At 34.9% G+C, this 26,712-nt stretch overlaps 2 protein-coding genes and 1 non-coding gene across 3 annotated transcripts in view; 2 read left to right on the top strand and 1 right to left on the bottom strand.

Moving 5' to 3' along the window:
- The first annotated feature begins 4,597 nt into the window (after positions 1-4,597).
- On the top strand, positions 4,598-15,313 carry LOC131950254 (uncharacterized). Its single transcript, XM_059312331.1, has 14 exons — positions 4,598-4,817; positions 6,127-6,243; positions 6,376-6,424; positions 6,667-6,849; positions 7,225-7,536; positions 8,000-8,227; positions 8,891-8,995; positions 9,167-9,234; positions 9,687-9,917; positions 11,013-11,163; positions 12,134-12,370; positions 12,835-13,016; positions 13,602-13,751; positions 14,499-15,313. Exons 2-14 carry the CDS (start codon positions 6,227-6,229, stop codon positions 15,043-15,045), a joined length of 2,460 nt encoding a protein of 819 aa, XP_059168314.1. The 5' UTR covers positions 4,598-4,817; positions 6,127-6,226; the 3' UTR covers positions 15,046-15,313.
- A 7,302-nt stretch (positions 15,314-22,615) lies between these two features.
- LOC131950264 (uncharacterized) overlaps positions 22,616-26,712 on the bottom strand; it is a 36,644-nt gene continuing 32,547 nt past the window's right edge. The window contains exons 4-6 of the mRNA XM_059312343.1: positions 25,897-26,138; positions 23,747-23,921; positions 22,616-22,783 (exon numbers count right to left, since the gene is read on the bottom strand). Coding sequence (XP_059168326.1) covers positions 22,616-22,783; positions 23,747-23,921; positions 25,897-26,138 — 585 coding nt within the window. The remainder of the gene's footprint in view (positions 22,784-23,746; positions 23,922-25,896; positions 26,139-26,712) is intronic.
- LOC131950270 (U6 spliceosomal RNA) lies at positions 26,144-26,251 on the top strand. The gene has a single exon (XR_009388303.1). It is a non-coding gene; the product is annotated as a U6 spliceosomal RNA (small nuclear RNA).

Genomic DNA, 26,712 nt, shown 5'->3' on the forward strand with positions numbered 1-26,712 from the left:
TTGAATGTCAGCTATCTTTTCCTATGTCCAACTTTAGGTAAACAGCTCATTTCTACTCAGTTCTAGGGATTATCATATGAGCCTACGAGAATTAATAAAATGGTGATATATTGTGGGTTTTTTTTTCTCTAAACAACACAACTCTCCACTGACCTCACTAAAACTAAAATGATACTCTAAAACTTTGGAATATTTGGAAGGTGGAGGCTTTTTTCTCAAGGCCTATGTTTATGTATAAAGGATATTGCAAAATCGTGCGTCCTTTGTATATACAGGTAAAAAGATGCAGAATGAAGAATCCCCCCTCCCACCCCATAAGTTGGTAGTTGAACTGCTGTTGGTCCGAATCCCAGCGTCAACCATCCACTTCAAGATGTTTTTACAGACTTGTGTTATGGGTCCCACAGATAACGCCAGTGTGTTTTCCATAATATTTATATGATCTATTTTTTAAATCGATCAACATGTACTATGGGGTCATCCATAAATGACGTCACGCTTTTTTTTTTTACGATTTTACCTCCCCCCCCCCCACCTCTCCTCCGTCACACGTCCTCACAAAAAGCCAGACCCCCCCCCCCTCCTAAAATGACGTCACACCTCAACCTACAACCCCCTCAAAATTGCAGTTGAATTTTTTTCAAACATCGATATTTTTCCAAAATCTTGTCTAAACTATTACAATTGGTTTTCTTACATTGCTTTTTTATAATGCAAAAATGTGACGTCGCAGCATCTGAACCCTTCCCCCTCATCACACATCTTCACAAAATTACGGACTCCCCCCTACGAGTGTGACTTCATTTATGGATGACCCCTATATTTGATATACTCAATCATGTACCGTTTTACCGTCCCTTCTCTTCTTCTCACCCTCCTCCGTCTGTTTTCAAACTCGGCGCAATAACTTGCAATAAGCATCTTATCAACTTATTTTAGAAACAGAGTCCCCTTCCCCAAACCCATTTCATCCATGGCGACATTAGGTCAGGATAAATTAATGACCAGTACGCATTCACTAATGAATTATCGTCGAGGCGGTTGTGTGTGTGTACACGTACGCAGTAGTCAGTTCATAAGCAGGGATTTGTGAGGCATATGTAGCAGGCCTAGTTAGAAGTCTGAACTTCTGTTTAATATTTAGGCGGCAGTTGGTTGCAGTAAAAGTAAAAATCAATGCTGCGTCTGGTGTTTGAGTATGTGGGGCTTAATGTCGCGTGGGACGCTTACAATACTTTGGCTTATTAAAAATGTCGCTTCTGGTGTTTAGGGCTATGAATGCGGTGTCGATAAACGGAGGTTGTTTTCTCAAATCTAGGCTTACTGCTAGGGTTATGATATTGTCAAACTATATAGATCTTTGAAGCATTAATCATAATCATTTTTTCGTCGTCGGATTAACAGGACGGTTACAATAAAACAACAAAATATTTTCAATAATATAAAAAAAAAATGATAATATATAGCTATTAAATTATTGGAGTAATATATCTGAAAAATATATTTTAAAAAACTCCGGTAACAATTGTTATCCTGCCTCTTAATACTTTGTTTTGAGGTTTTTGCTATTATTAGCTACACAAAAGGCCACGTGATTTTTTTTTAATCCTCTAGATATTGATTCGAGCGGGTCTGTTTATTGTCTTATGCATTTTTCGACTACAAGATGTTGCGTGTGTGTAGTTGTAAACATACACGGTGCATTCTGAACCACCTCAAGATCGGTAGAACGTGTAATCGTAACATAATCGCTGTATCATAACAGATTACTGCCAAGCGAACAGCGTGAGAGGCGTAGCGACCCTTCTCGGTGCCCGGGGACAAACTTTCAATTTGCCCCCCCCCCCCTCCCGTGGACAAACTTTCAATTAGCCCCCCCCCCCCCCCCCATATATTTTTTTATATTTATAATGCAAAACGGCAGCTAAAATGAGCTTTTACTTTTTTTTTTCAACCCATATTGACACCCACTAGGGTCGGCGCCCGGGTACAAATGTACCCCCCCCCCCTCGCTACGCCTCTGAACAGCGTAGGCCATATGGAATGATGTAGCGAAATGAACCTTCAACAGAAAACTCAAAAACATCATTAGGTTGTTGTTTACACGTTACTACAACAACCCCAACACGCGTAACCGTGACAACGCAAAGCGGGATGTTGTCTACTCGCTGCCATGGCAACCAACACACACCTCGTTGTTTACACCGACACAATTGGGGCAGGCTATCACCGGAGACAGGGATTTCCCGAGTGATAACACCCTAATCACGTCCTGATAAAGTCCACCGTTTAATCGGTGTCCTGTCTGGCCAGTTGGCCTAACCTATAACATTGAGTACATTTTTTTAACTATCTCAACTATGGAGTAGTCAACAATTCCTACTATAGTTTCACTACTAGTTTCACTATACGCAGTAGGCACTACACGTTGAAATTAGGCAGTCAAACTAGCAGGCCTACGTAAGAGGCCGACATGTGGGGATGTGCGCCCTATAACACGCACGCATTCATACATACCCACAAATAAACGCACGCACGCACATACACAAATTGTCCTGGAGCTTTTTTTTTTTTTAATTTTTTTTTTTTTTTTAATTTTTTTTTTTTATTTTATTTTTTTTTATTTTTATTTTTTTTTTGGGAATCAGGAAGTTTTAGGTACGGTCTATTTATCGTAATGAACCGGATCTTTGTAAAAGATTGCTGTACAATCTGACCAACAAAATTGGAATACAGTTTTCCGAAGAAATAAAAAGTCACATGCACATAAAACAACATCCTTGACATAAAATCCTGTATACTCTGTTTATAGTATCAGTTTCTGTTTACACCAGTATTTTCTTTTTCATCTTTTCACGTTCGTGCCTAAGACACATGGGGCAGATGAAGTAGAGTACATCTGTTTCAGATACCTCGGCATATGAAAGGATAGTGTGCTCAGCACTATGCCCTGCCGCTTTTGTTTTCCCTAACACGAGTTAGGTACCCATCAGAGCTGAGTGGACTCAGTGACGTTCTACTGACGAACCCGGATTCGAACTCGAGACTTTCGGGCTAGCTCTCTACCGCTAGGTCACGCTGTCCCGTTTCTTTCATCGTCTACCAAGCTCAAAGGACTTTTTTTGTCAATAGAACTTTTTTTTTTCTTCTGTTTAAACGACCTCCTGTTCTGCCCATAGGAATATTCCCATCAGTGTTTCTTCCAGACTTTTTTCTCCGGGGGGGGGGGGGCACTTTCTTCGGGGGGGGGGGGGGGGGCACTGTTAAAAGTATATATTTTCTATATAAATTATATAAATTTCATTTTGTTCGGGGGGGGGGGGGCGGTAGAATTTTTTCTAAGAGATGCCTGGATGAAACTCTGATTCCCATATTTATAGCACCGTTTTTCTGTTTAATTTTTTTTTCTGTTCATAACAACCTTATCTGATTATTGCATTCTTTTTCTGTAAGTCACTATAAGTAATAGTGCAATTTAAAAAAAAAAACGTGTATAATTTCCAAATAACCCATCTTATTCCATAACTGTTAACATCTTTTCCAATTCCTCTCCGCTTCCTCTAAATTATATATTATATTAATAGGCTGCAGAGGCGTAGCTAGGGCGGGGTGGGGTGCGGGTCGCACCGGGTGACACCATTTAGGGGGGTGACATCAAGGCAAAAAATTGCAAAATGTTCAGAAGAAAAATGCTTTTTTGCCAGTTCCATTACAGTTGAATAGTACAAATCGATTGTGACACCATGACGTAAACACGCGCCAACTATAGATAAAACAATGCTAAATCCAACTGTATTATATATATATATATATATATATATATATATATATATATATATATATATATATATATATATATATATATATATATATATATATATACTTTGTTTCTTGGAGTAGGGGGGGGGGTGACACCACGAAGTGCCGCCCCGGGAGACACCCGACATTGCGACGCCACTGAAAGGCTGTGTGCTATAACATTAGCAATCAGTGCTGTTAAAAAAAAATTCACAATAAGTTAATTTTATAGAATATTGTATTTAATTTGCTATGAAGTTCAACATTATCAGGCATAAGTCACAAAACCAGGCGAACTCTGCCTCATCCGCACTAATAGTAGTCTGGTCCTTAAGTGTTGGCATTATTCATTATAATATTAATTATCAGAACAACTTTTTAAAACTTAACTACACACATGGTACCCTCCTTATTAAAAAAAATCAACGTTAGTTCGGGTTCATTCTGTATGTGTAAACACTATAGTGGTTTTAGTGAGGGTGTGAGTTTTTCAAAATTGGGTCAGTGGGTTTAAAGACGTGGCCTTTGCTTTGTGATGCTAGAAGGTGGGTCGATTTGTTTACACTTAGACGGCCTTTTTATAAGGTGGTATGGAATGTTTTCAATTAATCACCCACTGTTGTGTACAAGTATACATCATTTTCCTCCCACTCCCCTCATTTTTGATTCACATTAGATGCTAGTGCTACTGTTCATTTTTATTGTTTTTTCTAATATTAAATAATTTACTATGATTAGGGCCTACCTAAAGGTTTTCAACATGTTTATTTTTTTTTAAAATTAGATCTAGACGTCTAGTTTGAGAGCCACTGTTCTTATCGTCTGCATCATGACTCATTAACAGTTTACTGTGACAACAAACGAGCCAATCAGCGTACATTTTGCTAAGATGGAGAAGACAGTGTGTTAGGCCTAATGTTACGATGAAGAAAACTTGGCCGCGATACTGTGAGCCTGTGCTGAGTTTATTGTCTATCTGGATGGATAGCGGTTGTTTCTCTATTTAGCCGCTGCTTAGGGTATGTAATAATAAGTACGGTGCAATGTGTCGTCGTAGCTACTGAACTGTGATATTGTTTTATTCAAAAATGAAACAGTGATGCGAGTTGGATGTGGATGTCGAAGACTTCGCAGTTTCGTAGCCTTTAATTTTAATTAATCTGTACAAAAAATCTAGATCTAGTGTAGTTCTAGGCGTCTAGGCCATATGCATATATAATATATTATTATGTACCTAGGCCTAATAGTAATATTATTTAATACTATAATTAATTTAGATATAGATAGGCCTATGGCCTATAGCTGCACTATACTATAGCATTATTATAGTATGATTATACTCAAATTATAGATCTAGATCTATGGGATATAGAATAGATAATGATAATAGTATAATAGTAAAAGTATAGTATATAATATATAAACTATACACTACAGAATAAATCTAGATCTAAATTCTAAAATCTATCTAGATCTAATGCTAATCTTAATCTAGAGTATTAAATACAGTTTTAAAAGCTTTATACTTTATAACTTAAAGGCATAAAATGATATTAAAATGAATGACAATTGAAAATGAGTGGGAGTGAGGTTATAAAAACATTAATCTCATCTTATGCTTTTAAGTGGTGGGGTGGGGTGAGTTGGTAATTGCAATGATTATGAAAGTTACATTAAAATGAACGAAGTGTCTACTCGGAATAAGATTTTTCGGCAAAAGATAGTTCTGCGCATGCGCAGTGACCTATGGCTAGGGTTAGGGCTAGAATAAGGGTTAGGGGTAGGATTAGGGATAGGGTTAGGGTTAGGGCTAGGGTTAGGGCTAGGGTTAGGATTAGGGCTAGGGCTAGGGTTAGGGTTAGGGATAGGATTAGGGATAGGGTTAAGGATAGGATTAGGGTTGGTATTAGGGTTCTGCGGTTGTAAACACACGCATGCGCAGTACCATCGAAAACATCGCCGCTAAGTCGTAGTTTCTCTCCATTGCGCATGCGTATCGCATGCGTATCTTATTCCGACTAGAATCGGCCTAAAATGAAATCAATTCCCCTTTTATATTTTATACCTTTGAGAAAGAGACAAATAATTTCTAAGGAGAAACAGTTTCTCTGTGTTAAATAGATTGTAATTTAATACATATATTTATAGTGCAAATCAAGTAAAATTGAATGACAAGCTGGCAGATATTTTTTATACTTAAATTTTTAAAATTTCAAATAGCTGTATGCATTACATTGTACAAAAATATTTAAATAGTGAGTACAGTTAAGTAAACTATAATGCCAACCTTTTAAATTGTTATGGTATAAGTAAAATTTTTATTTCCAGATGATGTCCTTACAATCTACTGTGTTGTTTCCTCACATACTTTACAGTCGCAGCTACGTTTAGCTTGTCACCTCAGAGATGAAGGCAGCAAAGCTTGGATATGGCTCAAAATACTAAGTAAATTTTATATTACCTTGTTATTGATTTTGTTATAGTTTCATATGTAATATTATATAGTAATCCTTCTTTGTATTGTTTGACAGTTTACATGTGTGGATTTGTGGTGGTAATAACTTTTAATATTTTTAGGTCAAAAACAAGAAAAAAGAAAAAAATAGATACTGAAAACGATCCAATGGTAAAAATATTTTTGTTTAACACATTTAGACCTGAGTTGTTTTTATTATTTGCTATTTTGCAATTACACTTTTTTTGTTACAGAATTTTTTTTTTACATGATTATCAGTTATAAAATGTATTAGGCCTATAATATTGAGCTAACATATTTATTAGAATAAAAAGCTGTATAGTTCTATACCTACGCTTAAATTTTTTAAATTAAAAGTCGGCAAATTTGTCATCACATGCCTTTTTCACCAGCTTATAAATTTGAACGAGCTAATTATTAGCTCTTCAGAATGTGACAACACTGACAAGCCTGCATCACAAGCCATCTCTGACTATTTGCTTAGGGACTACCTTAAAAAGCATGTGGAAGAATTGTATCCAAGCATCGGCAAAGAAACGTATCGAGTACCTTACGTGCATTTCAATAAAGTTCAAGTATGTAGTTTTTCAAGTTTTTAGAGTATTCAAAAAATGATATAAGTAGCAGACAAACAAGATTTGGTCTATTTTTTTAAACCTTGGATTAATGAAAAAACTTTTTGATCAGTACATCATTATTTTAAAGACAAGTAAAGTAGAGTTCACCTGTTCAGGTGACCTTGGCATGTGAAAAGATAGTGTAGTCAGCACTATGCCCCGCCATATTTACTTTCCAGAATTTCAGTCAGGTACCCATCAGAGCTGGGTGGACTCAGGGATGTTCTACGAACTTGAACTTGGATTCGAAATCAAGACTTTTAAGTTAGCAGTTGTATGCTCCACCAATCGACCACTTCATCCCATAATTTATCAATAAACTTTGTAATAAAGTCTAAACAGGATACTGCGGACAGAACCCCAGAGGTACAGAAGGCCCATTCAGAAGAAACAGACAAACGAAGTGATCGAGCCCATAGTCGGGTCGGTGATGCAGTCTATCATCTAAGCCTAGACCTGACCAAAGAGAAAGATGAAAAAGTCTGCCCATTTTTTATAATCAGTTCTTACCAGTATGACAACTACTTGTCTGAGTTGAAAGACCATCTTGCAGAAGCTGATATTAAACTGCCGCAGGGCTGTGGTGTACAGAGAGGAGAGGCTGATATAATTATCATCCTTTTGAATCATGTCATTTTTGTGGAGGTATGTTGTATTTTGAATCATGTCGATTTTTAATTGAGGTAGTTTGGTGTTATTAAATTTATAAAGCGTAGGGGCTGAAATGATTATCATTCATTCATCCGAATCATTTCATTTTGAAAAGGTAGATTTTTTCATCTAGTAAAGTTGATATTATTTTTCTCACTCAATGTGAGTTGTAATTGAATCCATTTTGTTTTTAAAAATAGTTTCTGTTTTAAAAAAGCAGTTTTTGTTTTTAAAAGTAGTTTTGTTTTTAAAATTCTTTTTTTTTTAAATTGAGATCTATGTATTTTTAAAAAAATAATGTATTTTAAAAAAAATAATGTATTTTAAAAAAATAATGTTTTTTTAATTTATTGTATTTTAAATTTTTTTTTTTTAATTTTTTTTTTAAATGTTTTTTTGTTAGTAAAACTTTTGGTATTTTAAATTTTTTTGCTTTATAAAATTATTTTTTCTCAAGGTCAAGGCAACTGGAGATAACCTGGCAGAGTATAAGGTCAAAAAGGAAACCATTCAGAGCACCATAAAGAAGGCGGAGCATCAGCTGGAGCGGGACAGGAAGATCTTTGACTACATCTTCTCCCATCTGGACTTGAAGAGCTTCAAGTTCACAGAGGTCATAGCTTTTCCAAACCTGGATAGGAGTCTTGTCACTGATGTCTTGGGCACCAACCCATTTGTGAGTGAGGTGAGTTGACCAGAAACTGGGTGCAGCAAGGGATATTGAGTTTACTTTTTGTTTAGATGCCTCTTGTTGTAAGATCATCCATTTCATTTGCAAGGCAGATGCTAAATAAATATATAGTGTTTATAAAACTTTAATCAGCTACGCTAAATGGGAGGAGGACATTACACCCCCCCCCATTACATCTATTACCCCCAGGTCAGTTAGAGATATAAATACAGATAGGGGTATGTTGTGGATAGGGGCCTGGATAAGGAGTGGTCTAGCAGTAGAGAGCTGGACTGCTATCCCAAAAGTCTTGAGTTTGAATCTGGGTTCAAGTCATTAGACCGTCCCTGAGTCCACCCAACTCTGATGGGTATCTAACTTACGTTACTCAAGTAAAGGCGATCGGGCATAGTGTTGACCACACTATCTCTTCAAATGACGAGGTCACAGAAACAAGTTAACTTTACTTCACTTGCCCTATAGACCGTCAGGTTTGAAAGGGAACTTGAAGGAGATAGGTATCGGTATACTATAATATGTATTCTAGAGGGGGGGGGAGGAATAGATCCAAGGAATAAACTTTGTCTGTAACTGACATGACGGTATATATAGCAACAAAGTAGTTGAGAATGTATTTTGAATAAATCATAGTTTTTTTTATACCTTTTCTCTGATTAGCATAAAGAATATAAATTTCTGTGTAAGGAAGATATGCCTGATGAAAGTTCAGGAGGAAACTTGGAGAGGTTCAAAACCTGGTGGAGCCTGAATGTTTTCACAGAGGTAGGTATTCCAGTTTGCCTGGTATAAACACTAATTGTTGTCAAATTATTTTATTTAAGCCTTGGCTTTTTCAAAACTTATGTTTGTTTATGAATTCAGTTTAAATTGTTGCATTATAAAAATACATTTTTTAACTTGAATGAATTGTTAAAATGAGCTGTGTTTTTTCAGAATACAATTTTGCAAGATGTAAAAGCTAGAGAAGAGGCCTTGGACAATATGAAATCTATTATAGGGTGGTGAGTTGAAAAGAAAAAAACTACTGTAATCCTAATCTAATGATGTAACGTAGATATAAAAGTCTATCAAATTAAATTATTAATTTTTGCAATGTAAAAAGTTTCCCTTTCAAACCTGATGGTCTATGGGGCAAGTGAAGTAGAGTTCACTTGTTTCTGTGACCTCGGCATATGAAGAGATAGTGTGGTCAGCACTATGCCCAGCCGCCTTTACTTTCCCTAACGTGAGTTAGGTACCCATCAGAGTTGGGTGGACTCAGGGACGGTCTACTGACTAGAACCCGGATTTGAACTCGAGACTTACGGGTTAGCAGTCCAGCTCTCTACCGCTAGACCACTCCGTCCCAATTTTTTTTTATTTTTTTTTTTTTGCACTGTAGTTTAGGTATTTTATATGGATTTTTAAAACTGTTTAAGCCATCGATCTAATATGTTTTGATTGTTTCTGTCAGCTATGTTGGATTCTTCTCGGTTGTGGAGTTGGCGCCTAATTCTAAGCTACGTAAACTGCGTGTTGAGGGAAGGCGTAAGGGACAGAGTGTTCTTCACGTGGGCAACCAGTTTTCTGCCATTGTCCTCAACGGGGAGCAGAGTGATTACTCATTAGCTACAGAAAAGCTAGGGTACCTGTGTGGACCCCCTGGTTCAGGAAAAACTGTAGTCTTGGCTGTGAAAGCTCGAAGGTAAACATTCATGTCATGTTATCTCAACAAGAATTTTCTTTTGATGACCAGTGAGGAAACAAAAAATTTTAAATTTTTTACCTGCCCCCCCCCCTGAGCCTAAGTAAACAAATTATATAACATTTCTGTAGACCACCCCCCTTTGTAATAGGCAACATAAATTGGAACCCCACTCCACAATATTGGTTCTACAAAATTGATTTTTACATAAATTTTGCGAATCACAGTATTGTAAAGAAACTGTTGTTTCACCTGCTTTCAAAACAATTTTCTCGACTTGTTTTGTATTAAGAAAAAAGAAAGAGTATCAGCATATAGTGTCACTTAACCATTCTGTATAGCAAAATTTTTTAGCAAAAATAAGAATAAATACAATTTTAAACGGCAGTTCTAAGAAATACCATTTTTCTGGGGTTTTAGGGTTAGTTCATATGGATAGTAGATGATATGGTTCTAGATTATTTGCAATTGTTTTAAGAACATTGTTCTATATCACCGCCTAACTCATATAACACAAAATAACAAATTGATAAACCACCCTGCTAAACTGCAAACAGAAAAATTACCTAACACAAACACATTATATTAATACACTTCTATTTTTCATATTATGCTACAATGAACATGTAGTCACTCTTTGTTAAAATGTATAAATGCTCGATTTAAGAAAATAAAAATACCCTTGTGCACTTCTTTGTGTGCATTTTTCCATTTCGCATCTTTCCTGTCAGCAATAAGTGCATAGTCCTTTATATTAACTTAAACATTATTCATTAGTAATTGCTAGAGCTATACTCTTTCAGATCTAACAGTCTATAAGTAATATGATGCTGATTAGATTTTTTTTTTACCATGACATAGGAAGAGATTGTGTGTTATAATTTAGATTGTCTGCCTTCCCATAATAATTATTATATGTAATGTCTCATTAATCCACTATTCAATGAATTTTTACTTAAAGTTAATACAGATATTCTGCATAGATATTAAATTTTATGCTTACTTTATAAAATTTTATTGTGCTAGCTAAAACAAGGTTCATTAATTAAAATCTGAAGTATTTTTATAATTGATTCCATTGTTAAATCTTCCCAGATGGATTTTGGATGGTAGTCAGAATTATGTTGTCATTGTCAATATGTATCGTGGTGCTGCTGGAAGAGTGATTGGAAAACAGATCGTTAAGCTAATTACAGAGGTGACTGATGCACAGAAAAAGGAGAAGCTCCAGAATCATTGTGTGGAGGTTAGTTTATACAAACCCCTGGTTAGTTAGCATTAACCCATGGTTAGTTAGGGTCTACCCTAAGTTGTAATCCCTGGTTAGTTAGCGTTAACCCATGGTTAGTTAGGGTCTACCCTAAGTAGTAATCCCTTGATAGCTTGTGTTTAGTCTGGTTAGGTAGGGTATATCCTTAGTAGTAACCCATGGTTAGATAGTGGCAACCCTTGGTTAGTCAAAGATAACTGTGTTGGGTAGACATAACCATTGATTACGTTAACACTGGGTTGGGTTATATGACTTAAAGCAAAAACCAACTTGATTATTGAAAATATTTTTTGTGATTTAAAAATAATTATTTGCAGAGCTAGTATTTCCACTGCGAGTGTTGTTGATACTTTAACCCCTCACCGAAGTCAATTGAAATACATAAAGTACAAGTACAGTTCTCCTTTCAGACAGGGCAGTTCACCCTTTTCATTGATCCCAGCATAAGAAGGGATGGTGTCGTTAGTTGCCTTTATTTTCCCTAACTAGAATTAATTACCTATCAGAGATAGAATCGACTCAGGGATGCCTTGTAGATTTGAGTCAGAGAACCGAACTCGAGACTTTTGGGTTAGTAGTGTATTGCCCTACCACACAACCAGGCCATCCCACACATAACACACCTTAAGTTATACTACCTAAGTTTAAACTGATCTTGCTAGGAAGAATATCTCTTCTTAATCCCGTTTGTGACCAAGACACATGGGGCAGATGAAGTAGAGTTCATCTGATTCATTGACCTCTGCATTTATATATGAAGGGATAGTGTGGTCAGCACTATGCACAGCCGCTTTTGTTTCCCTAACGTAAGTTAGCAGTTTAAGGGTTAGCAGTCTAGCTCTCTACCACTAGGCCACACCATCCCCTTAAGAAGAATATACATAACATTTTTGTTTTGTATCTTTAAAAGTATTAGAAACAAAATATTGTTTGTTGGCTGTACCAGATCCCAGTGAATGTCGACAAGTTCCAGAAAGATGAATTTGTTCGGTCTGTAAATAAACAAGTTACACACGAGGGGCAAGATTTCAGCCGCGTCTTGTTCATCGTTGATGAGACTTACGTCAAGTCCTACTGGGAGGAAGTTTTCAACACCTTACGCAGCTTTGACGGCAGTGGCTTGTGGTGCGCTGGGTTGTATGGTAAACAGCCGCAAGGATTCAAAGAGATGCTGCTCAATAAGGTATCTGTGCTTCATATGTCATGTTTAAAGTTTTAGTCCTTCAGTCTAGCACATAATATTTAACCATTATTTTAGTGTTTTTTCTGTTTTTGCCTTTTCTGGTAGAACATTGAGTTATATTATTAGGCCTTAAATTAAGAAAATAAAATGAATCAACCATTGTTTGCTAATTTGCAACTCTCATATAAAAAAATTAAACTATGTTTATAACTAAATATTTTTATATAGGCCCTATTTGTAAAATGTTTAAAAAAATAGTTTAGTTTTTTTTAACTTGTTTGCAATAAGTTTTCCCCTCGTATTCCATCAAAATTATGTTTAGTTTGTTGCATTAAAATTGGGGAGATAGTAGATTGTTTTTTCTTATTTTGCATTATAATCAAACGTTAAATCCACGTATAAACTCTTTATTTATTGTCTTTCGTGAATCTCCAACTTAAGAGATATGAACTTGTGTTGAGCAGGTCATTAGGTGCCCACCCAAAATACAGCGTGTTTTAAAGCTGATAGACTGGGATGAGAGAAGAGTGGAGTGTTACTGTAAGGACAGTGCCTCAGAGGTTCTCCCATCTGATGGCCCGACTGTGTTAACTGTTAGACATTTGCAGCATGCTTCGCAGCAGAATGTTTCGCCTTTGGATTGCAGGTACTTTACTTTAACTTCTCCACGGTAAAGATAAACTTAAGTGTCGTTTTTTAATAAATTGGCCCTACAGTATATAATTTGTATGTGGGATAGTGTGGTCTGGTTCTAGAGCACTGGGCTGCTAACATGAAAATCTCAGGTTCAGATCTCTGTATGACATCTCTTGTGTTCACCCAGTTACAATGGGTACCTGACTCACATTGGGGAAAGTAAAAGCGACTGGGCTTAATGCTGAACACACCACCCCTTCATACCCTAAGCTCAAAAAATATATGAACTCTACTTCATCTACCTTCTGGATTGTTATGTCTGAAAGGGAAACTTTACTCACTTCACATAAATCTTTAGAAAAATAATTGACGCCTTTACAAACATAATGGTCCATAGGGCAAAAGAAGTAGTTTTTTTCTTTGATCACTGCCTATAAGGTTGTCATCACTTTGACTATGAGCCCAAATTTGAGACTTTTCAGGTTAGCAATCATGTGATCTACCTCTTAACTGCCTTGTCCCAATGATAAACAAAACTAGCTACGTTAAAAGTTAAAAATTGGCAACTTTATTTATTTATAACCTCATTTTGCAGCCAATGTGGCAAGGAGCTGGTCAAACTTCTCCAGGATGAGTTTAATGTGGAAAAACCTGGCATGTGTCACACACAGCCAGACCTTGCCAAAAGCTCTCTCAAGTGTTCTGATATTGTTTTTCTAGTCAACTTGCCCAGGACTTGCTACAAGTGAGTTGTGCTTATATTATTACTAGCTGCATACCCGTGCTTCACCACGGTGAATCTTTTTTAAATGTACCAACTTCGGAACAGAACAAACACAAAATCAAATATGCAAAAAAAAAAAAATACAACACAAACCCAAGCACAAAAGAAAACGGCAACGCAACACATAACATACAAACACAATGCAAACAGGAACACTAACTCAAACACAAACGAACTTGCAAACATAGCTGCATACCCGTGCTTTGCCACAGTGAATTTTTTTTATATGTACCAACTTAGGAACAGAATAAATACAAAGCAACACGCAAATGCGAATCAGGAAATAATATACATAATTGTAACATGAATCAATTTTAATTATGAGCCTTAACATCTTTCCGCGCAACTTGCCCTCATCCCCAACCCGCGATGTAATTAGAACCACCGCCGAATAACACGCCTTACCAGGCCTCTGCACCCAGAAAGAGCCTTTCCCACATTTATTAATTTAACCGTGTGTGTATGTGTATATATGTATGTATGTGTATATAACTATATATGTATGTATATATATATATATATATGTGTGTATATATATATATATACACACACACACACACACATATATATATATATATATATATATATATATATATATATATATATATATATATATATATATATATATATATATATATATATATATATATATATATATATATATATCTTATGTGTATATGTATGTGTGCATTATATATTTTTTGTCAGACCTGACGAGGCACACTACTTGGACACCACAGATGATGAATATAAATCTTACATGAAAAATCTGAAGCAAAGCGTCATGTTGAAAGAGTTGAACACAGCTGGCTACCCCTTGAAGATCCACACAGAATTTCTCTGCTCAGAATTGACGACAGCCTCTCCCGCTGAGCTCATCAATGTCGTGTGGATCTACGCTTATCAAGGCTTGGAGAATAAAGTCGTTATCTTCATCCCTGGCGACGAGGCCATGCCTGAAAATACTGACAAAGATTATTTGAAAGACGCAACACTTAACATCCCATGCCCTGGGCTTAAGGGCGCTGAGTCAAACGATAGCTGGACATGCATCTGTAAAGAAAATGATAGTCATTTATCCGAGATCAGATCAAATGCTGATGATGCGCAGAACAAAGATAGCTGCAGAGGGAAGACCATAGCAGATTTTCACTTCAAGGATGAGGATGTGGATAGGTACACGCGGTGGGATAAAAATGGATTGTTCATTTCGGCCTCAAGATGTACCTCGCAGTTGATTTTAGTAACCAGATGATATTACGGCCAGTAAAAACCACAGGGGTTCTTCTGTTTATCCCAGCCCACGGGGATATTGTCATGTCTCCAGATGGCATTTAAATGTGATTTGATAGCATTTAAATGTGATTTGGTAGCATTTAAATGTGATTTGGTAGCATTTAAATGTGATTTGGTAGCATTTAAATGTGATTTGGTAGCATTTAAATGTGATTTGGTAGCATTTAAATGTGATTTGGTCATGGATGACTTGCACTGCATTTATTTTTTACACTGTGTAATTTACTTATAGTCTGTAAATGTCTGTAATTTTAAGTTTTTTGTTTCATAGTGATAGTATTAATATAAGAGAAACTAGTTCATTTTACAGAGAAATTGTTAAGTTGTGTATTAATAGTATTAATGTAAGAGAAAGTAAACTTTTTGTAAAACAAATTGTCAGTTTCATAATGATTATAATAATATATAAGAAGTTAGTTAATTGTATAGAAAATCTTCATTTTCATACTTCATGAAATTAATATATAAAGATGTATAAATCTTGATACAAATATTTTTAACTCATCTATTAAAAACCAAATTATAATATAAGTAAGTTCAACAATATCTTTATATATTAATTTTTTTCACTTAAAAAAAAATTAGATCACGATGTACCTTGAAAGAATGTAAGGTGTTTTCAAAATAAATATAACATACATAAACTTGAAAAAAATATTATACTTTTTATTCATGTTATATTGACATTTAATTCTTTTTTATACTGTAGTCTAACAATCTGATCTTTATAATGGATACCATCATTAATTGCAATTCTACCCTAGCATTAAACTAAAATGTGTTTTTATTTCTATTCTGACATTAGTTTAATATATTATCCTCTTTAGTTGTTTTTTTTTATTAATACATTTTTGTAATGTTTTTATTTCTAAAATGACATTTATTCAAGGAGATGCTATTCTATCAACACAGGTGTTAAAATGTTTTAAAAATCCCATGCTGACATTACGTACAAAAGGTATTTTATGTTGTCAATTCAAGTTTTTAAAGATATATTTTTAAAAGATGTATTTTTTTAAACTGTGCATTAATTTTGTTCTAGAGATTATCACAAAACTACTCAATACATTTTATATGTAAGTAATTTTTTTATACATTTATACTATATTAATTTTACAATTTTTTCAATGTTTAAGATGACAAAATTATATTGTAAAAGTACAAGAATTTTAAAAAGTATGAATATGTTGTAAGAAATTTAGTAGCTTTATTACCGAATCTCCTGACTTTGAGGAAACATCTGTAAATATTTGTTTCTATATTTTGGGCTTTCATAAGAATGTATTATATTTTAAAAATTATAGTAATAAATTTACAGTATAAAAACATAAGTATTATCTAAAGATGATACCAGCTGTTTGGAATGTTTTTATGGTAGTTGTTTAGCAAGTTACAGCACAAGTATTTGATAAATTCCCTTGTTGGATCTTCTTTTAAAAGAGTTACAAATATTTTGCTGATGCTCACCAACAGGTGGCTGGCTGTGTAGCTGCTTGCAGCTCTTTGTATAAATATCCTGCAGCTCCTTATATTTTATTAGACAATTTTATTTTATAAAGATAATCTAAATAACTGTTTAAATATTTTCTTATACCAACTCACAAACCATTACACAATATAAGCAAATGATCAATCTACCCCTACCCAGGGAAATAGTCATGTTTTTGGGTTTAGGGGAGGGGTGAATGTAGATAAGAGCTCAATGTTCTTGTTTATACTTGTACAAAATCTTAATGCTTCTGGGTAATAAATAGGTGATTTAAGTATAGGTTTTTCAGCTGATCTGGATATTTTTTAAAAAATCTGGATATTAATAATACCAAGGTGTAACATCACATAGAGCAGTAATTGTTATTTAGTAAACTGAAGTGATTTTATTTTTCGAAATTCTTATTTTATTATTGTTTGCTGTAAATCAAGCAGAATGTAAAGTATATATTTAAGTATGTTAACAACTTTGCTTTAAGGGGGTCGTCCATGAATGATGTCACTCTTAGGAAGAGGGGGGTCCGCGAATTTTGTGATGGTGTGTGATGAAGGTGGGGGGGATTCGGATGGTGTGATGTCACACTTTTGCATTATAAAAAAGCAATGTTAGAAAACAAATTTTAGCCGTTATTTCGCGTTTTCGAAAAATAAATTGTAATAGGAATTGATTAAAATACTCTGTTGACAGAGTTCAGACAAGATTTTGGAAAAATATAGTATTTTAAGAAATTCAACAGCAGTTTTGAGGGGGGTTGTAGGCTGAGGTGTGACGTCATTTTAATGGGGGAGGTAGAGCTTTTTGTGACAATGTGTGATGGAGGGGAGGGGGGAGATAAAAATCGTCAAAAAAGTGTGACGCCATTTATGGATGACCCCAAGAACAAATAATTTTATACTTACTTTATTTAGAGATGCACATATTTTATTATCAGTTATAATATCACATTACATATTAAAATACATACTCTACATATTTTTTTTGAAATTATCTTGTCTAATATTTTATTCAATTATATTTGCTCAGAAAAAGTAACTCTTACCCCAGTGAGATTTTACTGCTTTATAAATATAGCTTCCCTCGTGAGAATTTTTTTGTTTTATACAAACTAAACCACTGAGATTGATTTATATCTATTTCTATGTATGTTTAAAATCATCTGTTTTTATTCTATTTCTATTCAACTGCCTCTTAACATTGAACAAACTTGACAATTTTAAAATGAACAAATATATAAGCCTTGTGTACTATTTTAAATAGAAACTTTTGTTTAGAATATAAAAAATGTATAGAAAGAATTTAGTTCAAAACAAGAAAGTAAGAAGTCTGTAAGATGACAAACAATGCAGAAATGTCTTGTAGTCGCCTTTTGATGACTTTAATTTCTTTCCTGTGAAATTTTTTTATGTTAGGTGGCTGTACAAATTTTCTTTGCAACCATATGTAACACTGGGTGTAACAGATTATTTAAAGTTTTATTCTTTTGCTTTCTCAAAGAATAAACTGTTGGTGATGATTACATAATTTTCTTTTTTTTTTTTTCTTCTTACTAATTTGTATTATTTTGTTGGTAATGAACAGACTGTACATTTTTCTATTTTATGTAAAAGATAATGAAGCAGGAAACATAGCCATGCATCAACACAGTTTCTGCTCTAGTTTTTTTTTTTAAATTTGAACTTGGAGTTATAAAAAAAAGCCATGTTTTAATTTGCATGTTGTTGCTATCCATAGCATTGGTATTAACAACTACTTATTCTTTAATGATGTACATATGGCACTAAAATTTTATGGTAAGCTGCTTTAAGTAAAATTCCCTCTTTGAACCTGACGACCCATGGAGCAAGTGAAGAAGAGTTCACCTGCTTCTGTGAACTCGGCATATGAAGAGATAGTGTGGTCAGCACTATGCCCAGCCGCCTTTACTTTCCCTAACATGAGTTAGGTACCCATCAGAGTTGGGTGGACTCAGGGACGTTCTCCTAACTTGAACTCAGATTCAAACTCGAGACTTACGGGTTAGCAGTCCAGCTGTCTACCGCTAGACCACTCCGCCCCTGAAAGGGCAATGTGGTCAGCAATATGCCCAGGTAAGCTGATTGCCCAGCTTCTAAATATTGCCAGATTGGCTTCAGAGCTAAGACAAGCTCAGATGTTCTATAGAACCTGGTAGAGGAAGCAGTTATCCCAAACAGAATTATGATAAAGAACCATGAAGGTTTAAGAAATTTGTAAAAATCATAATTGATGCAGTGTTGAGACATAAACTATAAAAAACAAAAACATGGAAAACTTAAAAGAAACAAAATTGAATTAAATAAAAATCATCAGTTAAATTAGATTAAAAATAATTTTTTTTTACATATAAAATAAATTTAAATCAAATAAAATAAATTCACCGAGTTATTGAATTAGTTCACATCAAATGTGAAATAAATAGCTTAAAAAACTTTTACAAAACTCTAAAATAAATGTTTAAGTTTTATCATTCACCATCAACTGTACAATTCTTGTTTATAAGAAAATTATTCATTAAAAACTTTTTTGAGACTTAATTAAGGAATACACATTTTTTTTTTTTAAATAGTTAAAAAAAATATTATTAATTAATATTTTAATTACATTTTAACAATGATGTATAGAACATTAGATAACAAATATCGATTAAAACAAGGATGAGAGATGTAGCATAATTATGAAATAATACTTTGGATAAAAAATGAAAAAACAAAAAACTGTAACATAAGCAATGGCCATAGTACTTAAAAAATGAAAAAAAAAAAAATTGTAACATTAGTAATGGTCATAGTAATTTTTCTGTCCTCCCATCTTTTACAAACATTTTTAATACATCAGTCGGCTGTAAGTTAAAATTTAAATCTAAAAATTGAAAAGATTGTTTTTATTGTTATTTATTGTCAATAAACCGGGAGTGATCTCCCCTAAACTTTCTCGAATATTCTTATATAAAATAACAGGGGATGGGAACTCGGGCTATAGACATGATTTTTAATCCATTTTAAATACTTAAAGTTTTAAAAATAGAATAAAATCTCGTAGACAAATTAATTGCACACCAAGTGAACGCGAATAAAAAAGCGCATAATAGTGCGCAATATTATTAGTACTTTTAGAATTTACATTAGTTTTTTGAGAAATCGGAAGTAGCGTAAATAAGTACTTCCGGTCAACGAAAAATTCTCAAAATTTGACAGAAGGTAGAGAATTAGATCTTTTACTTACATATCAAATTTCATTTATCTATCTGAAATAGTACTCAAGTTATAGGCTTTTGAAAAATTCAAAGTAGAAAAAGTACCACTTCCGGTTATCCGAAATCGCTCAAAAGTTGATAGGGATCTACGATTTTGATAAAATACTTGTATATGAAATTTCATCAACCTAGCTGTAACGGTACTCAAGTTATCGTGTTTACACACGGACACACACACACACACACACACACACACACACACACACAGACATACGGACAAGATTGCAAAATTATGTTTTTCCGTATCAGTGAGATGTAAAACGTCGAGATTTGCAAAAATCTCGATTTTTTTTTTTGCACGATTACAAGACTTTCTCTATACTTCGTATATACGAGAAAGTAAAAACAGCTGGTCCAAAAACAAGTTCAATTATTAGTCGATGGAGAAAAATTCGATTATTTGAAATCAACTATGAATTGAATTAAACCTTAAAAAAATAACCAGACACATATTTTTAAAACACTTTTTCAGAGGACATAAATAAACAATTGAACACTAGCTCAAAATTTTCTCTACAGCTCTAAGACTAAGACATTTTTAAAAAAATACTGAGCGCTTGAATAAGAGCACTTCAAAAGCCCTGAAAAAATAACTAAATCAAATGTTCATCATAATCTGAGCATTGCATTAAGTTAAGTGATAGTTCATTAAAATAGTAACATTGTCAAATACTACAATGATTGTGTATGTGATTAACCCTTTACTGGCCAACCAATTGGTGCAACTAATGAAATACATAAGTTTGCACATTATTTAATAATAAAATGACTTGTTTCTTATAAATGGATTTAATAAAAATGTTTAGAAGTGAATTAATTAATTCCCTCAAACAACTGGTGGGTTAGATTTTTATGAAGATGTACACAATAGGACAGGATGGGGGTGGTTCAAGAAATAATGTAGGATATTTATACTGTATTGGAGTTAAATGCCATTTGGTCAATGGAGGGTTAAGAGTAAAGTTAACACATTGTATGATTACAATAACATAGGCCTACTTTTACATTTAAACAGATAAAGTAAATAAGTCTAATAATATAGATATAGTTTGAAGCATTGTGTCAAGTTGAAGATTAGTGAAAGCATATTTTCTTTATAATGCATACATTTAAATATGCAAGCTAGCGAGGTACATTCTTAGTTAATTAACTTAGTTAATAGTTATATCATTAACTCACACAGGTTTGTTACCTGTTTCAAATTTTTAAAAAAATATTAAGTTTTAATTCAATAAAGACTAAGTAGACTTAAGCCAAGCTTAACAATAACAAGTAAGAACTTTGTGGAAAAAAAGCTAAATGCAGTGTTTCTTCTATTTTCAACAGTGGGGGGGGGGGGGGGGGGGCAGACACTGGACTGGTAAAAGTATATATTTTCCATATAAATTTTGTTCGTTCGGGGGGGGGGGGGGGGACGACAGAGCGCCCCCCCCCCCCCTGAAGAGATGCCTGGAAGAAACACTGGCTAAATGCAATTTAATTATTACTAATTAGTAATTAGATCAAGGCTATAGGTAATTTAAAAATATCTTTTACAACTTTAACTTGATCTTTTTAAAAACAATTATCAAATACAATTTTTAAAATTAATGTTTATACCTGCAACAACGGCAAGTGTGATGCGTACAGCAAAAATTAGGTCAGTGATAACACTTATATCAAAGGTTAGCTAGCTAGGACTATACATAATCAGATATCAAGACATGTCAGCACTGAGATCTAGATAAGTAGCTAGATCTAGATCAGTGGGGTTTGACTGACACCCAAGGGTTCAGTCTTAGGGGTTCAGCGGAAATCAAGACCCACTATTGCTATAAAGAAAGGTTTGGTGCAGTGTTTCAGATGTTTTCTTCAGGTGGGGGGGGGGGGGGCACTTGATATTTCAGGGGGGGGGACTATTTTTTAGGGGGGGGGGGGAAGGCAATAACAGTAAAAGTATATATTCTCTGATTAAATTCTATTGCTTTTTTGGTGGGGGGTGGGAAAGGGGGGGGGGGAAGTGGGGAGGACTTCACCCCCTGAAGAGATGCCTGGAAGAAACTCCGGTTTGGCGAATGTGTATATGAAACTGGTGGGGTTCGGTAGCTCCAAAACGGCTGAGAACCATTGTAAATGTTCTAGATAGAATCTGCGCTAGTAAGAAATGGGAGATTACCAAAAGTCTAAAATTGTTAGCCTTCTTTGTAAGAAATAGTGTATTCAGTTTTAAATTATTAAATTATTGATAAAAAAATCCTATTGATATGATTTATTTAAAACACTATGTACAAATACTGATGCAGCGGTGTAATCAAACTAACATTCACATTGAGACAACGCTTTTAGAACCCGCTCAACGCACCCACAACTGGTATAAAATGTGGTTCAAGAAAGACAACTTAATCTTATTATGGTTATATGATGATCCCGATATTTTGAAATGTTGCACAATCAGCAAACTAAGGCTTTTACAATACCTTATACGACTTTAAAAACAAAAGAATGACATCTTTGTAATATGACATTAGAAAATTATTTTCTTCAACACGAGATTTTAAATTTTAAAACAAAAACTTTTCAAATCATGATTTAAAGAAACCCTGCGCTCATGTCAATAGGGGGAGTAACTCTAATATCATTTTGGTGGGAGACAAATGCTGAGTTGTAGTTCGTTAATAGTTGCAATTAAAATAAAATTTAAAACGAACCCGAAAACATTAAAACTTACTAGATCTACATTGTATGTTAACAAAAATAATTCATTTAAAAAATGTAAAATATTTCACAGTGTCAGGAGGTATGGAAGAACATATCGTAAAGATCTGTTAGTGCCGTACACGGTACTGAGATGACCTCCTTGTCGCCCCCTAGCCTGTGGTTCGTGTAATGGCTGACGCAGGTCTCTGGGTGTACGTACTGGTGGTCTAGAACTGTGCGTAGGTGTCTGGGGACAGGAACCTGTGGACACAGGCATGGTTAGCATGGTAGATAGAAAACTATGGATACACGTAGACATGGTAGATAGGAAACCATGGACACACGTAGACATGGTAGATAGGAAACTATGGACACAAGTAGACATGGTAGATAGGAAACTATGGACACAAGTAGACATGGTAGATAGGAAACTATGGACACACGTAGACATGGTAGATAGGAAACTATGGACGGTAGTAGACACGGTAGATAGGAAACTATGGGCACAAGTAGACATGGTAGATAGGAAACTATGGACACAAGCAGACATGGTAGATAGGAAACTATGGACACATGTAGACATGGTAGGTAGGGAAATATTGACACAGGTAGACATGGTAGATAGGAAACTATAGACACAAGTAGACATGGTAGATAGGAAACTATGGATACAAGTAGACATGGTAGATAGGAAACTATAGACACAAGTAGACATGGTAGATAGGAAACTATAGACACAAGTAGACATGGTAGATAGGAAACTATAGACACAAGTAGACATGGTAGATAGGAAACTATAGACACAAGTAGACATGGTAGATAGGAAACTATGGACACAAGTAGACATGGTAGATAGGAAACTATAGACACAAGTAGACATGGTAGATAGGAAACTATAGACACAAGTAGACATGGTAGATAGGAAACTATAGACACAAGTAGACATGGTAGATAGGAAACTATAGACACAAGTAGACATGGTAGATAGGAAACTATAGACACAAGTAGACATGGTAGATAGGAAACTATGGACACAAGTAGACATGGTAGATAGGAAACTATAGACACACGTAGACATGGTAGATAGGAAACTATCTCTTAGTATATAGGTCTTATTTCCATTTGCTCACCCTAAATTACTCAAAAGTCACACTGTTAAGTGTGCCTTTCCTCTTTATAATAACAGTATTAATAAAGCGTAATCTCTTATCTTTATTTACTCACCATAAACGACTCAAAAGGCACATATTTTAGAGGGAACATATCCTTCTTTAGAAACACAAACTTCCTAAGATGGACGTAGTTCAACCCCCATACATAGTTGTTGTCCTCAGTGTATAAAAAGATGTCCAGGAATGGCCACTTTTTCACGGTGTTGTCGGGTATAAGTTTTCCGTCACTAAAATAAGAAAACAAATAGTTTTTTTTTTAAAGTCAAATAATGGATTGCATGGTCGGACGGTAGCGATCACGACTGCAAACCCAAAAGGCTATAGTTCGGATGTCAAGTTGCACGTCTTTAAGCCTACCCTGCTTGGTTTGTTTTGTACCTGACTTACGTCAGAGAAACTAAAGCTGCTGGACATAGGACTTAGACTTAAGTTAATAAAATAAGTATTAGTAAGTAAGTAACTAGGACTTTTACTAGGTAGATCTAGATCTAGGTCTTAGCTCTTCAATTATATTTTACATTACACAGGAAGCGTTCAGCATTTGTTATTTATATAGCCTAGATCATAGCAAGGCATCGATAATCAAGAAAATGTTATGTCAAAACTATGGACTGCTGGACATAGCGCTGACCACACTATCACCATGCACCCTGAGGTCATTGAAGTAGATTAACTCTACTTCTTATGTCTCGAACACGTAAGGGAAAAAATGAAGATGATGATGATAATAAAAAGTCAAACTGAAAAAAAACTAGATGGTTTATGGACTTCTGGCATCGACGACTTAGACCTTACTGATAAATAAGTCAGTGCGTTTAAATAAAGCTTTCCCTGTTTGATATACGACACGACACGGTGTACACTGTATAGGTTCGAGGTTTTACACGAAGTTGATAAGTGCCGTTGATAAAGTTTGTAAATCAACCAGTACGAACATGTACGTGGAATTTTTTACGTGTTCGTTTTGTTTGACGTTATAGTGAATTATGTTGATATAAGAAGTAAAGTGAAATATACGCTTAGAAAAATAGAATGGAGGCACTTGGAGGGGGGGGGGGAATCTAAAAAATAGATTTTTCTATAGAGTTGTGCCAGAGGCGTAGCGAGGGGGAGGGGCGGGGGTGTATATATGCCCCGGGCGCCGACCCTAGAGGGTGCCAAAATGGGTTGAAAAAAAAATAAAAGCTTATTTTAGCTGCAGTTTTGCATTATAAATATAAAAAATATAGGGGGGGGGCGCAAGATTGAAAGTTTGTCCCGGGGGGGGGGGGAGGGTGCAACGCCTTTGAGCTGTGCTGACCAATTGAATGAAGGGATCTTCCATAATAAAATAAATGGCGTCATACTTATTGATTTTATACAAAATTTTAAACCTTTTTAAAAACCAATCGGAGGCGATGTTATAAAAAAAAATTCAACCTTCAATAAAAGACCTCATTGTGTTAATGATAAATAAATGTTTAATCTTCTTAAAAATACCATTTGCAATGAGTAAAAAACAAATTAAAAAAAAAAGACCACTTGTATTGATGTTACAAAAAAAACCTTCAACTTAAAAAAAGACTACTGTGAGTAAATGCTAACAAAATGACCACCTCTTAAAAAAACACCATTGTGAGTAAATGCTAAAAAATGTCCAACTTTAAAAAAAAGACCTCTGTGAATAAATGAAAAAAAAAAAAAAAGAAAATGACCACCTCTTAAAAAAAGACCACTTAGAGTAAATGCTAACAAAATGACCACCTCTTAAAAAGACCTCTGTGAATAAATGCTAAAAAATGACCACCTCTTAAAAAAAGACCACTGAGAATAAATGCTAAAAAATGACCACCTCTTAAAAAAAGACCTCTGTGAATAAATGCTAAAAAAATGACCACCTCTTAAAAAAACCCACTGAGAGTAAATGCTAAAAAAAAAATGACCACCTCTTAAAAAAAGACCTCTGTGAATAAATGCTTAAAAAAAATGACCACCTCTTAAAAAAAGACCACTGTGAGTAAATGCTAACAAAAATTACCACCTTTTAAAAAAAGACCTCTGTGAATAAATGCAAAAAAATGACCACCTTTTAAAAAAAAGACCTCTGTGAATAAATGCTAACAAAATGACCACCTCTTAAAAAAGACCTCTGTGAATAAATGCTAACAAAATGACCACCTCTTAAAAAAGACCACTGTGAATAAATGCTAACGAAATGACCACCTTTTAAAAAAAGACCACTTGGAGTTGGTGCTGGTATCCAGCGTGTAGCCCTGCACGCACGTCAGCGCCATCTTGATCTCCAGCCAGTCCCGGACGTTGACCCCGATGTCAATGTCGTCGTCCCAGGGGGTGATGCCGTGGTGTCTCCACGCGCCCATGGCGGACCCGTGCAGGAGCACGTGTTCGAGTCCAGCCGAGTCCAGCGCGTGCTTGAACACGCCGTACACGTGTAGTAGGTCAATCTATGGAGAATTTTTTTTCTTCTTTATACAATAAAATTGGAACGATACAAAGAAGATTAGCATGGCCCTCGCGCAGAGATGGCACGCAGAATCGTGAAGCGTTTTTAATCTATGGAGAAATTGTACTGAATTTGGTTCATGGTTCACTCGCGCCCCCTGTGATAGTAGTTCATCAGGGGAGTTGACTCTAGTTCACAATTAAGGGGAATTAATTATGTTATTAGTTCAGTGATTTAGAAATGATCAGACTAGGTTAATCAAGTCTTAAATTTCACATAGCCTAATTTAACGTTAAAAAAATTATTTTAATTGTGAGAATTTAATATATTTTTCTTAATTATGATGAACAGTTTAGTTTTTGCTGGAGGGGGGGGGGGGCGTCGCGCGATCTCGTCGAACTATAACGCAGGCACCCAGGGTTCCAATGTGGTAATAGCATAAGCCAGTCATGCAAGAATTAATTTTATTAAATGTCCACCAACACTTGAACCTTTATCTTTATGATAAGACTACCCCCCCCCTCGACTCCAAATTGGTAATACACACATATTCGTATTGTTAGTATCAGAGGCGT

Source organism: Physella acuta, unplaced genomic scaffold (genome assembly GCF_028476545.2).
Source record: "Physella acuta isolate Inbredline_101_S28 unplaced genomic scaffold, ASM2847654v3 ptg000748l, whole genome shotgun sequence".
NCBI lineage: Eukaryota > Metazoa > Mollusca > Gastropoda > Physidae > Physella > Physella acuta.